This window comes from Pagrus major, chromosome 9 (assembly GCF_040436345.1).
Source record: "Pagrus major chromosome 9, Pma_NU_1.0".
NCBI classification, from domain to species: Eukaryota; Metazoa; Chordata; class Actinopteri; order Spariformes; family Sparidae; genus Pagrus; species Pagrus major.
Genome location: NC_133223.1, coordinates 15,408,813 through 15,423,869, shown reverse-complemented (window position 1 = coordinate 15,423,869; position 15,057 = coordinate 15,408,813). Strand labels below are relative to the sequence as shown.

At 42.8% G+C, this 15,057-nt stretch overlaps 1 protein-coding gene across 1 annotated transcript; it reads left to right on the top strand.

The window, feature by feature from the left end:
* The first annotated feature begins 1,056 nt into the window (after positions 1–1,056).
* Positions 1,057–10,502, top strand: LOC141002221 (uncharacterized). The gene is made up of 7 exons (XM_073473454.1): positions 1,057–2,472; positions 2,685–2,758; positions 3,030–3,258; positions 5,456–7,452; positions 7,653–7,868; positions 9,166–9,306; positions 9,524–10,502. Exons 1-6 carry the CDS (start codon positions 2,136–2,138, stop codon positions 9,268–9,270), a joined length of 2,958 nt encoding a protein of 985 aa, XP_073329555.1. The 5' UTR covers positions 1,057–2,135; the 3' UTR covers positions 9,271–9,306; positions 9,524–10,502.
* The last annotated feature ends 4,555 nt before the right edge of the window (positions 10,503–15,057 follow it).

The window sequence follows — 15,057 nt, the reverse complement described above, 5'->3', positions numbered from 1 at the left end:
GGCTCTCACCCTCATTCTGATTAAATGTTTTGAGAAACTGGTTCTCCAGCACATCAGATAACAGATAACATCCCTGCCAGCCTGGACTCTCACCATTATGCATTCAGAACCAACAGATCCACAGAGGATGTCATATCCACTGCCCTCCACTCAGTCTTCACACACCCAGGGACTAAGAACAGCTACCGAATGCTGTTTGCTGACTTCAGTTCTGAGGCAAAGACACACACCCCTGTCTACATCAGTGGAGCTGAGGTGGAGCAGGTGAACAGTTATAGATTCCTTGGAATTACAATCATTGAGAACCTTATATTATTACCACCCTGGATAAAAAAGCACAGAAAGGCTCTTCTTCCGACGGAAACTAAGGACGGCTAAATTCTGGAGCCAGATTCTGGTCAACTTTTATAGAGGACCAGTAGAAAGCACCCTGTCTGGAAACTTCACTGAAAATTAGTTACTGTTTGACAGCAGCTTTTGATAAGAACATTTTTATTTTATTTTTTTAAAGTTGATTAAAATTCAGTAGCCTAATTAACATACACAATGTAGGGATGTTGACAGGCTACTGGGTGATATATTCATTTGAAACAGAGGTTTTAATTTTCTGAGATTTTGAGGCAAAAATTTAGATGTTGTATTTTATGTTAAAAGTTTTGAAAACTGACATTATTTTGTGAGAATGGAGCCAAAGCTATTGTAAAATGAATACTATATTATAATATTTGACATTGAGATGGTAGTAACAGCTAAAAAAAAATATTAAATCTGAAATCATTTGATGGTGTTTGCCGAAGCTAAATTATCGAAATAATGTAAGGTGGTTTCCGAAAAATGAAATAATGAAAAACATTCACTTAATAGTATCTGTAAATAGGTGTATCACGTTTAACTTGGCTGTGCAGCAAGTGAAGCAAATACTAGAATACTGGCATCGTGTGCGAGCAACCTACCTTGCTCCGAGGGGAAGCAAACTAACATGAGTGGCAGCTGCACCAGCCAATCACATTCCGTCTGGCAGAGGCTCTTTAAAGCTTCTGCTAATGGCCTTTGTCTGAAGGCGGGGTGGACTTGGCTCGGTTAGGCTGCTGATTAGCAACAAACAGAAGGTTACGAGTTTAAAAAATTGGACTATTTGGCCGCTAGACGGGTTTTGCGGCAACGGGAGCGGCATGAACTATGTCGGGTGTGTAACTGGAGCTTGTTGGGCCGCTTTTGAGAGAACCCGGCAGTGATTTTTCAACATTTCTGGCTGATAGCGGAGGCAACCTCGCTTTTAGGTCGTTGAAGTGGCGATGCTGAGCTGATAGCTGCGTCATCATGTTGCTTCCGACTCGAGTTGGCGAAAAGAAATCTCAAGTTAACGCCAGCGGTGAGCCTGCCTGCCGTCATCCAGCCCCGGAGGCCACTCCCGGCCCCTGAAATAGATGGAAGACGGACTGCTGGTGAGCGGTGAGCGGTGAAGCCTGTTTACGTGGTCGCCGTGAAAGTGGTGACTTTACATCAGTTGGCTCGGCGTTGTTGGCGCCAGACTCTCCTGGGCTGCATGTATTATCTAACCACACTTGGATGGACGGGCAAACATTTCTGTTGATGCCGCGCAGCGTTAAAAACCTGCACGGTTCTTCTGAAATATTAACACATATTATCCGAACATAACGTGCGAATATATGAATATTTTAGGGATGTTAGCTACTACTGTTTGGATAGTGAGAAGTGAAACCCTCACTGACAGCTAGGGTACAAAGCAGGACCCTCCAGTGAAATGCTGCTGACTCCCATCTGATGGTCTCCTGTAGAGGAAAAACAAGCTTTTATAAGCCATAATGAGAGACCTCACGGTTCGTTTTATCTTAGTGGCTTTGTAGCCGTCCATTAGGATATGTCAGCCTGTTAGCAGGGTGTCAGAGAGTGTTTGTCGGGACTTATTGTTGGGTCGGTGGTCTGTTGTCTGCTGTCACCGTATCCACGTGGACTTTGTTTCAGGTCGGTGGGTAAAGTTTGGCACGCAGCTCCCCGCCGTGAGGGGAAGGGGCGAGCAGGAGAGGGAGCTGACTGTTTACTCACCGCAGAGAGGAAGAAGCTGTTGTTCCCTCAGCTTGGACAAAGTTGGACTTCTCTTCAAACCGGTTAAAATGGCCGGCGACTGCACCCACACCAACAATCATTACGCGAACGCTGAGACGTTTTGTCCGTCCAAGCCCTGGTCGGATGGAGATGGAGAGATGGAGTCAGCCGGGATCTCCAAAGGGCGTGGACACCCCGCACGATGCTCGCCAAACTTTGAGATGATAGACGGGCTGCTGTACCGCAAGAAGCTGGAGAGGGGCTTCATCAACTACCGGGAGGTTCTGGATGAGGACCGGAGGCATGAGGCCATCGCCACCTTTCACCGGCGGCGGCGGCCTGGTCAGGGCCACCTCTCCCTGGAGGAGACCTACAAATGTGTGGCTGAAAACTACTGGTGGGAGGGTATGGAAATCACTGATTTCATAGGACAGCATGGTTCCTGAGTCTATTAACCAACTTCTCACTACATCTATACATATCTAATTATTCATTTCTTGTTGTTAGGAGATCAGAGACCAAGTATCTTACATAAATGATGGCTGTTATTTAGGGCCTTGGCTTTGAAGTTGTACCAAAAATCACTTCCTCTCTTTTTTTGCCTGTTTTCCTTACAGGGATGTACTTCCAGATCAGAGATTTTGTCCTGAGCTGTCCAGACTGCCAGAGTCAACGCACCAAGAAAACAAAGGTAAGGAGCAGGCCAGAGTCACAGAGGCTGATCTCCCACGTAAAACTGTAGTTTTTATTCACTCTCCTCCTATCAAACTTTCATTCCCTCTTCATTTTTTTAATCAGTGCCTCATTTTTCTCCTCCTCACACATTTTAGTTCACACTTTCTTGCTCACATTCTCAGTCCTGCTCTCACACTTAGACGTCTCCTTCAAGTGCTTTCTCACACATTGTATTCCACTAATGATGCCTCTCTATCTGCTTGTGTCATGATGTCTTTGCCTCTCAGGAGCTGGGCGGCAGAAAATGTGTTACAAAGACGATGGCGTCACACGGCGCTGACATGCTAAGCAAGCTGAGGAGTCAGCGGGAGGCGGGGCTGTTCTGTGACATCACTCTGCGCACGAACGGACAACCGTACTTGGCCCACAGAGCTGTTCTGGCCGCCGTCAGCGATCACTTCCAGGAAATCTTCACAGAAATGGACTCAAACATGAAAGCAGATATAGATCTCACTGGTAAGAGCAGATGACTAGAGACTAAACTGACACTAGAAAACATCACTGCCTGAGCTCTGTGTTAGTTTAAGGCCTGAATCTGATGTAATGACCCTGCTGAGCCTGCATATTGTTCTCAGATGAGTCAGTGAAGCCCCAGAGACAACAAAACAATATGTTAAGACTTAAAAGTGTTCCTCTTTTATTCCTGGCGTACCTAGTCAATAATAGAGCTGCAACACCATACTCCATCAGAAGTGCTTGTCAGATGGTTGAACAGATTCAAAACTCCCCCTCCCTCCACACCTTTCCAATGTCAGAATTGGAGGGACTGCGTCCATCAATGTTTGCAGCTTTTAGAAATTAGAAATCTGTCATCCACACATAGTTTACACAGCAGTTGGCCAGATGTTCGGATATGAGAATGTAGCTTCACTTCAAGCTCCGAGACTTTTACATTTTTGTCCCCATATTTAAACCAATATTCCGTCTCACCCCGCTATGACTTTCAGATTTTCACCCCACTTTAGTAGAGTTGCTCAGAACAACTGTAAACACTTTTACCAACGTAGACGGGCGGCACGTTAGACAAACTCATACTTTTCTTTTATAACCTGGGGCCTCATTTATAAAAATGTTCTTTGAATTAAGGTTTTAAGAATACTGTTGTAACTTACGCGCCTGTCATTGCCTCAAATCAATTTCAACTGACAGCACCTGCCTTTAATGCCCCTTTATATAATGCAAGCACAAATGAGCGTTTTGTCAGAAATATCCATGGACAAAAAGAGAAAATCAAACTTTTTGGAAGATGAGATCACAGCGATGGTACAGGGGATTGAAGCCAGGCAACACGTATAATTCAGTGGACTTTGGTGAACAAACAAAGCCAAACACGCACCTTAGAACTGTGTTGCTGCTGCACATTCATAAAGCTTATGCAAAGTTCACCACAGCTTTGGACGCACATGCACACAGACGGCTTCGTAACAAGCAGGACAATCACTGTCATGAAGTCTAGACTTTGCTCAGAGATAAGATCAATTCCACGTCAATCCACCAAATACTTGGCATTTATACTTGAAAAATTATTGAAACAATTATTCGATCATCAAAATAGTTTGATATTTTTTTTTGTTAAGTGAATAATCGGCTAATTGATTAAATCTAGCTAGTTGTCATTATCATCAGTATTATGTTCTTTGATTAATATGTCCAGCAAGACCCAACAGAGTAGCTAATGTCTTGGTTTCTGTTATGTAGCTTGTGCATACATGCATACATTGATCAGTCATTGATCCCTGAATGCAGTCACAGGACCATTCCTGACTTGGGTTTGACACGGGTCATCTCTTGTTGATTGCACTGAACTGATTGCTTCACAAGATACAATGGTCATTTAGGCAAAGGGGAGGCTGCGTTCCTCAGCTGCATTTCAAGGTCCATTTGAAACGGGTCTGGGTTGTCAGTTTGTTATGACATATTTGGTCTAGAAATCCAGAGCTGGAAGGTCCAGACCCTGACTGTTATAATAGTTTCTTTACACAGGCTGTTCAATGTTGTAATGTTATGCGTTATTCTGCCGAGCTGTTCTATATAAATTGTACGAACAAGGAAATGGAGGGGGGGCACTGTCGTTCTGTCTTTACGGTACAGTCACACATTGAAATGAAATTAGAGAAGCACATGAGCAAATTTGTCTTTGCGTCGCGTAGTGTTCAACTTTGATGAACTTCGATTCAAATTTAGCTTTGGCAGGTGATAGTTTTTTGCATGAATTTGTGTATGTGTGAGTGTGAATGTACGCTTAAGCTGGCAATGGAAGGAAGTAACAAAACTAAATTTAAGATTTGTGTAAACGGTGGAGCAGCAAGACGGGACACATGCTGTTAGGAGTACATTTGTGAAACACATCACGCCTCTTTCATGTTTGGACCACTGGCATACCATCTAAATTCATACACTGGGGTAGCATTATACTGGCATGTTTCATTCAGTGTAAAAAAGCAAAGCAGGTGTAATGATCGGTCTTCTTTTATGGCAGTATTGTTGGATCTCTTTTTTAAAAAGGGCGACCCGTCTACACCATCATGTTTAGACTTTGCTCCCACTCTGCCTGCTGTCTCTCTGATCCTCTGTTTAGTCACTTTCATCTCACACATCTCACTCACTGATTGACCAGGATTCATCATATCTAAATCTCTTTCTTTATCCTCAGGTTTTAGAGAGGAGAGTCTTCTGTCTCTGCTGGATTTCTCCTACTCCTCCACTCTGTGTGTTCGCCAGGAGGACCTACCTGAAGTCATCGCCATGGCCCGCCACCTGGGCATGTGGCCTGCAGTGGAAGCCTGCTCTGCTCTAATGAAAGAGCAGGAACAGCAACTCCATCCTGGCAAAGGTTTTACCTCAGCCTCTGCTGGTGCATGTCATGAGCGTCACCGCCAGCAGAGGGAAAGCAGACGGGAAAGAGTTTTCGGATTACAGGAAAATATGAACAACAGCTTCAGTCTGAATTTGGATGCATCGGATGAGTCTTTAGAAGACAGTCCAAGGCGAAATTTGCGCAGGATGCCGAAATCCCAATGTCATAATGGCCTCCCTCTAAGTCCCTCAAACAGGATGAAGCTCATGGACTTCAAGTCTCCCTCTTCCAAGAAAGCTGCTACACCTAGACACAACATTGCCACCCCACGGTCACAGAATTACTCATCCATGTCACCATCGAACACCCGTCTTCTTCGCTCGACTCCAGGGGCTGCCAAGGAGGTTCAGAGATTGCTCCCCATGCCAGAGACCCCCCGACGAAACAAAAAACCTCACCCTATCAGCCGGCTCTCATGCAGCTCCAGACTGAGGCCTGGCACTGTGTGCAGCCCTGTGAGGGTGAAGCAGGAAGTAGAGGAGGTTGCAGAGGATGAGCTGGATTATGCGAGAGCTCAAGAGAAGTACAAGCTGATGAATGTTCTTGGGTTACAGAGGACCGCCCTCCTCCCCAGACCAGAAGATTTGATCGGCTGGAGACAAAAGAAACGACTGAGGAAGCTGAAGGCTAACAACTATTCACTGACCAAGCGGCGGAAACCACGCTCCACTTCCCCAGTGCTGCCGTTTGGGAAGGTGACGCTGGCACTTCCTCTCTGTAACCCCATCAACACTCGCCTCCTCAACAAGTCAGTGAAGACCAAGCCTGTAGTTGCAGTCAGCACGGTGCAGACAACAAAGAAGTCAAGGCCTGTCCCTCGACTTGTCCCTCCAAGTGACAGGAGTATGCGTAGTAAAGGTGTGTTACCAGACATGTTCTTGCCGTCCTTCGGGGGAAGGGAACTCAGACGCTCAGTGAGGATGGGTGAAAGCGCCCGCCTTCCTATCCAGCAGCCTGTGCGACGCAGCACCAACAAAAATCTAGTGAGAAACACCGTAAGGATCAAATCAGAACCAGTTGAATACTGTATCTCAGGTCCCCATCTTCCATCAAACAATCACCATGGCCACATGCTTAACGAATCCCCGCCCTCACAGAGGACACAGGCCAGAAATAAGATCACTGTAGAGACGGTCAAAACGCTGCGCTACAACAGCGGTCGACCAGCAGCAAAGGCCAAGCTCAGACGCGGCTCCACAAGGGAGGTGGAGAAGACAAAGTGTAAACCTAGAGAGGACGGGAGGAAGGTGGGAAGTCAGGGGCTGAGAGGGGTCATGGACGCTGGACCGAAGGTGAAGGTTAATGAACCCACTGGGCTCCAGTTTTCAGAACAGGCACCGCCTCCGTCCATCTACAGCCACCCTCTGTACAAAGTCATCAAAAAGGAGCCAGCAGATCCCGTGCCAGTTGGTGGACCTTTCTCTGACCCTCCCTCACCAGACCTGGGCAAGCGCCAGAGCAAACCCCCCATTAAATTACTGGACTCGGGCTTTCTGTTCAGCTTCTGTCGGCCAGCAGGGGGGGCGATGGCAGTACTGAAAAAAGAGGAGGAGAGTGTGGATATCTGCTTAACGCGCTCCGTGTCACAAGTTGGGCAGCAATTTGGAGCTGACGAGTCCCCCCACAGGGCACTGAGAGCCAGAGGGCCGCCCACCCTGCCTGTGGTGAAGAGGGAGAGGGAGGAGAAGGCCGTGAGCCAAAGCAAGGTTCAGAGGCCCAGGCCAAAGTCCCGAAACAACACACTTCACCTGGCCAAATCTGCTGGGCCAAAGGCCACACGGACCATGCCAAAGGTAGGTTAAAGGGAGGTTAGTGATTTATGGTAATGACCGCAATTTCTTTAGAGACTATAATTCATCCAGGAAAAAAGGCAGTAAAGGCGGAACTCACATTTTAGCTTCTCTTTGCTAACTTTCCCTTCATTTAATCAGTTCAGTTTGCATCTACAAAATTTTGATAAACTCATCTTTTTGTCTTTTTCCTGCTTCTCCAGCAACAAGGTAAACTCCCTCGGAGGAGCAGGAACTGTGTCATGCTGGATACCATTCATCGGGCAAGGCTAAAGCAGCTTCGAGGGCCTCGTAGCCAAGCTCCCAAAGTTCCAAAGGCGGCCCATGCCTGTCTTCAGTGCTCAGCCTCCTACAAGGACTGCGATGCTCTAATCATGCATCGCCTCAGGCACGTGGAGGGCAAGCACTGGCCATGTCCGGTAAGCCCCACACTGGTCAAAGGGATAGACAATCATGACATGACCTCGAGCAGATTTTGTTCCCAACAAGCAAGATACCACGTGATTTAGAGGGAAATCTAATGGTGTAGTGAGACACAAGATGGGTACACTTCCTCTGAGTCAAGTAAGTGCTCTGCTGGTGGTTGTAATAAAAGTACAGACCTTTGAAACTCTTGCACATTTGCCAATTCCTGGTATAGACTTGTGTAGCACGTCCGCCCAGCGCGGCAGAGATTTGCATTTCTATTAAGTTGTGTTTTTTAAGTGACAATACACTGCAGAGGTAAATGCTCTTTCTCCCTGCAGTGTTATGGAAGAATCACCGCTAACCAAGCTTGGCAAATTCAGTGATAAGCATGTTTCACTTACTTCTTCTTTCCTTTTATTCTTCACAATAAAATGGCCACTTTATTTAGTTATTTAAAGGTTAAGAATTTTGTAGCATTTTACACACACACACACACACACACACATTTTTGGGGGATTATTAATTCTACAGCTGGCCAATTCTTTTATATTAGACCTTTTTTAAAAGCTAATAATGAAGCCTCAAAATCAGGAAAGATTGGGTTTTCACCAGCAGTATATTAACAAGAATGTTGAATAGGCTGAAAGTAAACCACAGAGATTCAGTTGGAAGCCAGAAAAGATGATATCACGGTTTGACTTGGCATGGCCAAAAGTGCCAGTGGAAAAGCCCCAGTTGTGCCCTTGAGTACTTTTCTACTCTAAACTTCTACAAACTACTTCTATACATGTGAGTGATATATTGTACTTTTTACTTCACTACTTTTAATTGACAGCTGTAGTTGATGGTTACTTTGAAGATTGGTCTTACAGACTGAAATATAATTGCTATAGATGAAAGTACTCAGTGGTTGATGATGTAATAGCAATTCCTATAGTTATACTTGCAAAACCGATTGTGTGTCAGATAAATTCTAATTTTTATATTTTACTGCCTGATAATACTTATGTACTTTTAACATGAGTACATTTTTTAATGTAGGACTTTAGTAGTTTCTAAATATACCTACTCGCTTTCTTAGTTAGATGAGAAGATTTAAACCATTTTCATGAATTAAAGTTGTATCAATCTTCTCGTGTAACTGTTGGCAAGAAAGCTAATTTCTCAAAAATGTCGAGCTTCTCTTTTAAGGGAATAATTCTTCCTCCACCATTGCAATGGCATCACATTTATTTGTAGCTTCTCCGTTGTCCTTTTCAGTTTATTTCTGTGCTGTTGACCCTGTATTGTACCCTCTCTGCTGTGCAGCTCTGCAGTAAGACGTTCTTTCGACTGAGGAATGTACGGAGCCACATCCGCACCCACGACCCCAAGTTGTACAAATGCCGGAGCTGCATTATCGCTGGTTCTTGAGGCAGCTGGAGAGTCTGCTCAAGCAGCGACAATGAAGTAGGTGAAGGGGACAACTTTAAAGACAGAGCCACAGTTATCTAAACAGCTAATATGCTTCATGCTTGTTAATTGCTCAGGGCATACAAATGAGCGTTTATTCTACTGTCACTCTTCATACTTCTTGCAGAGGCAGCTGTCAATACATGTGATCAACATGTTGTGATTGTCTTTAGAGTTCCTTGTCCGCTTCTTTACACTCGTGTTTGTATTCCAGGATGAAGGCTGTCAGTGTGTGACCCCAGCGAACAGACTGAAGCCAGAGGCACATGATCGATCAGCAGCTTGTACATAATGCGTCCGTCACACACAAGCACAACGGGCTGTGGAAAGGCATAATTACTCTGATTCTAATCATTGCCCTCGTCAGTGATTGCTAATGTAATTTAAATAACCAAACCGAGGTTGCTGGTCCTGTTTGCTTCTCCGTAGCTACAGAAGGTTAAACTTGAACATTACACTCAGGGGGCGGGGAATGTGATGCCACGGTATAAAGTGATTTAACGTCACGGTTGTGTATAAAATGAAATGTAAAGTGATTGTTATAACTATTACTGCTACTTACTGTTATCATTATTTTTCTATGTATAGATGACTTTTGAGTGCACTTATATCATGGCTTATGTTGTAAACCTAAGAAGTGGTATTTGAAATTGAAGGTTTCCACGGGGGGAATACTTGAAGTGATGCGAGCGCTGGAGGGAATACTTGAAGTTGGAGGGAGTCTTAGGAGAGAGACTGTCCTTTGGGTGTTTCGGTGGCTCTTTGTTCTTTGGTGTGCTAACTTTTTAAACAACTTGACTAGTCTGTCCCTCCTCCTGTATTGATCTGCTCATCTCTCATGGTCCCTGGGTCTGGGATTTGACTCTGGTGACGCCACTGCATGTATATCTGCAGGCTGTTTGTAGTCCAGTGTCTTTTCTAAGGCTGCCAATTTTGAAAAGGGAAACATGTCTCGTTCTTAATGTGAATTTCTGAATATTAATCAACACAGCTGTTTCATTACAGATGTTTTATTGATTTCTTCTGATTGAATCCAAGACACTTGGTAGTCTTGTTCTACTTCAAATTCCCCTCCTACTGAGTAAATGCAATGTGTTCACAGGAAGAGATGTTTATGTTTCACAAATTGATTTTAGAAATAAATGAGCTGTTCTCGCTATCTGTTAAAAGACTGAATAAATTTTTGCTTTTTATATCTTGTTATTCTTGCTTTAATTACTTTTTTTCCCCCCTTTTTAATATGTTCTGTACCCCAGTGGTTCTCAAACTTATTGACACAAAAATCAGACCCCGGATCCACATTTAGTAAGAAGTTTGTACTACAAAGTGTACGAAACCACAACAAAAATAGTAATTAATTATGTCATTGAGTTACTTAGATGGAATTGGTGTAAATAAATTATTCTCATTTTTGCTGGGGATCCAATGTAACTCCCCCGAGGACACCTAAATACAAATCCCAGGTCTGTAACATTTTGTCAGATGTAATGTAGGTGCTAACTACGAACAAAACTCTTTGCATCATAACAATGTTTGTGTTGAAAAGTTGTATGTTGAAGTAAACTTGTACGTAGCACTGTGATCCTACCCTCTCACTGAAGTTACACAGTGCAGAAACAAGTGATGGGTTGTGGAGTGACTCAGAGACACCATACACCCGATTACAAGACACTACCATCAACATGATTGTGAAGCTGCTATTTTAAGGTAAAAAAAGATACATACTGTTGTGTTAAATAAGGAATGTTTTCATGATTTAAACTATAAAGACTTGGGAGTTACTTTGTAGTTCCAAGGAGTGCCATCTTATAGTTGATAGACTTGTTGCCGAAGATAAGCACCGTCTTCCTAACCAGTGAAATGCCCATACAGAGTATATAAAGCAGGGATTGGACAATAAAAGCTTTTATTATGGATCCCAATAAAAAACACTCACAGAAAGGTTGATCATGGTGAATTTTAATTATCTGGATAATCGTGAGTCAAGATGATCGCAAATATCCTCAAATGAATTGAAAAATCTTTCTAGCTCGCTGACATACAGTCCTATATTGGTTTTCTGATTTATTTTAAATTGCCTAAGCCTGTCACCATTGCTGAAGTCATGGCTTGCACTTTGTATCCCCCACAAAAAAAGTGAAATGGGATGTGTGTAAATTCTACAGATTCTAAACAGAAAAACTACAGTGAGATGAGGTTACCATCATTTACTAATCCTTTATTTGTGCAGGAAGACCTCATAATTTATGATTACTCATTGATCAGGATTCTTTGATTTTCACAAAAGAAAAGTGTCCTATTGGTAATGCAGAAAAATATTTGTTTCTTAACAAAATGTAAGTAAGTAATTCCAGTATGTTTTAGTGCAAGTTTAGTTTTTATTTGAAAGTTCTAATGATGTTTTGATTTCTAGGATAGAATTGTGAATCACAATTTTGTTGGATAAGTTAACCATCCCATGCCTATTAAAGAGTAGAGCTGAAGCTATTAATTATTGTAACTACTATTACTCAACTATTAGTATTTTCTTTGTCTTGTGATATAAAGTTGGATATTGTTGGGTTTTGAACTTTTGGTAAAGCAGGATGGAAGGATTTTTTTCTGACCGAGGATTGATTGAGAAGATAATTAGCACATTAATAGATCATGAAAATAATCGTTACATGCAGCCCTATACAGGAGATTTTATTAAGAGAAAACATTCCCATTCAAAATCACTAACTTTATGATTTTCTCCTCCTGCATACATGTGGTGGTGATGAGACACTGGACTGTTTGAGGCAGGATTCAGCGCTGTGTTTATCTAGTCAGGAGGAGGATGAGGAGTTCTGTCTGGGGAGGTCGTGATCCAGGAGGAATGAGGAAGAGCTTTAGGCATGAATCACATCTCTGCATCCTCTCTGACTGACTCATCAGCAGTGAAAACTGAGGTCTTTGTATTATCACATGTGCATCAAGACGAGACAAAATGAGTCGAGTTCAACCAGTTTTAGATGAAACTTGACATGTGACCATTACAGCGATAGAATGGGACAGGGAATGTACGACGATGATAGGTAGGAGGAGGAACTGTCAGTGTTAAGAGAGCAGGCATTTTGAGGTGTGGAAGGAAGGAGCGAGCGTTCAGTGAGGCGATAAATACATAAAAGATATGGAAATAATGTGTTAAAATAAATGCAATTGAATAAATTAAAAGGAATGAACTAGATGATGTATGTGCATGAACTTGTGGGTGTACAGCGTCATTCGCCTAAATAGAATGTATTTAAACTGCAGATGTAAATCCCATGTAGAGAAAAGAAAATGACCTTTGCATTCTTGTCCTTTTCTCTTCAATATAAGCATAATAAGAAAGTAATGAAGGATCAAGAGGCAAGAAAATCGCAATGATTAACCAAAGAAAATAATCATAAATAGTGCAAAAGCATATAAAACATAGGGTAAATCCAAAGGTGAGAATGGGAAATTAGTCCAGGATAGATCATAAAGACAGTGCAGACATCCAGAGCTAACAGACAGGGTGTGTGATTAAGGAGGATTTGATGTGCTGTCAGTACAAAAGAGCATCTAAAGTATAGGGGGAGCTGCAGGCTGAAGGTGGTGCGAGGACTAACAGCTCATTATAAAGGGTGGAGGTGTTGTCTCAGATGGAGTTAAATCTCGTCCTCCCTCAGTAGCTGTCTCTGCAGTCTGTACTCTTTTGTTACCCCACCTGCTTCTCTATGAAGCAAAATTAATCTCCGTACCAGTGAACCATGCGTGAATCATGACTAAATAAATGTCAATATTGTGATAATTACAAAGTGAAGTTTCTTAATCAGCAGAATGATAAAGATATTGTGTTGTAATCAGGGATCTGATCTGACCAACAAATGACTCGACACACTGGATCAAAATTACTCTGACAGCAAAGAACACTTAGACCGCGTGATTTCTACTCTATCTCCTTGGCAGTTGAGGAGTTTTTTTGGATTCGTGTACTTTCTTGCCTCCGATTAAGCTCAGCTTTAAGATCAAATCAAATCAAAATGAAAAATCACATGACATGTTGCAATTATATTAAATAAGTGATGGGAATGCCTGCTCTCTGTAGTGAGCCATATCATATGTCTCAGCTCAGGGTAAAGAAATGGCTCTTTCAGCTCCCAAATGGGTCATTTAGTGCCACTTTGGGCTTTTACAATTCAACCAAATTTAACATTTTGAACTATAGTGGGTATGTGTACTCACTATTTAATCATACTAAACCTTATAATTTCCTGAATACCATTCTGTTTGGTATAAAACCTAAGATAATGTAAAATCATCAAACACTGTTATGTGTATTTAATCTTTTATTCATATTGAAATATGTTTTGTATGTTGGCAACCAGCGCAGCATCACCTTGCTTTGTACTATTCTGTCTTGATTTTGTTTATTTAAATTGAAAGAGAAGGCTCATTCAGAAGCTTTTCAGACATTTATTTGAACAGGAAGAATTTAAAAATCAAATGTTATTAGAGATACTTACTTAGGGCGGGGAATACCTGAGCGGAATACATAGCATTTATTTGAAGGTCCACTTTGTAAGAATTCCCAGCTCATCAAGTACTGACGCTTTGGGAAGGTGGCTGAGCCAACCTACAATCCCAAAGCGTCAGTATATGGTGAGTTGGGAATGAGACTCAGAAATCAACTCTCTTACAAATGGGATGTTTAAAGGACCAGTGTGTAGGTTTTAGTGGCATGTAGCAGCAAACACGAAAGGTGCTTGGCTTGTCTGTTCTGGGCGACAGTAGAAATATGGAAGTGCAACATGGCGGAGTCAAGCCCCAAGAACAGAACCAGGCTTTCAAGGCAATTAAACATAGTGGCCATTACAGCGTCACGTGATGCACATTTACGCCCTTACACTCACATTGTACAAGAAACTGCTGTAAATTGGTGGATTCATGTTTGTGGCATCACGATCCTTGCAAAATGACTCGTTTCACTATCAGAATTTGATCCATTCATTTGTAAAGTCCAGTAGAGCTGCATTGTTAAATCCCATTCAAGTCATCAGACGGCTAAACTGGAAGTTAGTCTGTTCGGCTGGTGGAAGTCTCTAGTGCGCACCCTCGGGCCGCACAATGCGAAAGCGACGCACAAGATCCATGTGATTCTATACCCAGGAACTAGGAAGTTTTTGGCTTCAAACGCCACTGAGCAGCTTTCATAGGAATCAATAGGGCTTCGCCTCTGCCACTGCAACCAGTTCTCATTAAACATCTATGTGCAGACACCATGGAAGAAAAAAAAAACTCATTATAAGGTACCAAAAACACAAAGATTCTTAATGTAAGGTGATTATCCATGTCTGTTAATAGATCCTCCTAAATCCTACACAATGGATCTTTAAGGCTGGGAATCCATACATGGAATACTTCACATTTATTCAAGTCGGGTCATATTTGTTATGAGAATGTATTCACAAATTGCCATACACATTTAATTTCCCTCTGTACTTCCCCCTCCTCACTGCGTTTCGAGCACAGCCCACATGTTGAAACCTCAGCATTTGCACAAGTGTCTTTGAGGCAAGTTGCTGAAACCCGAACTGCTCTGCTGCTGCTGCTGCTGCTGCTGCTGGATCTCTCTCAAGCTGTGAAGGGGACGAGTCAAAAGAGAATTTTTCAGCAGAGGAATCTCACTGGTGTATTTGCTGTAATGAGAATGCTCATCAAACCAGGCAGACGGAGGAAGCAGAGACTTCTTTGTCGACGATT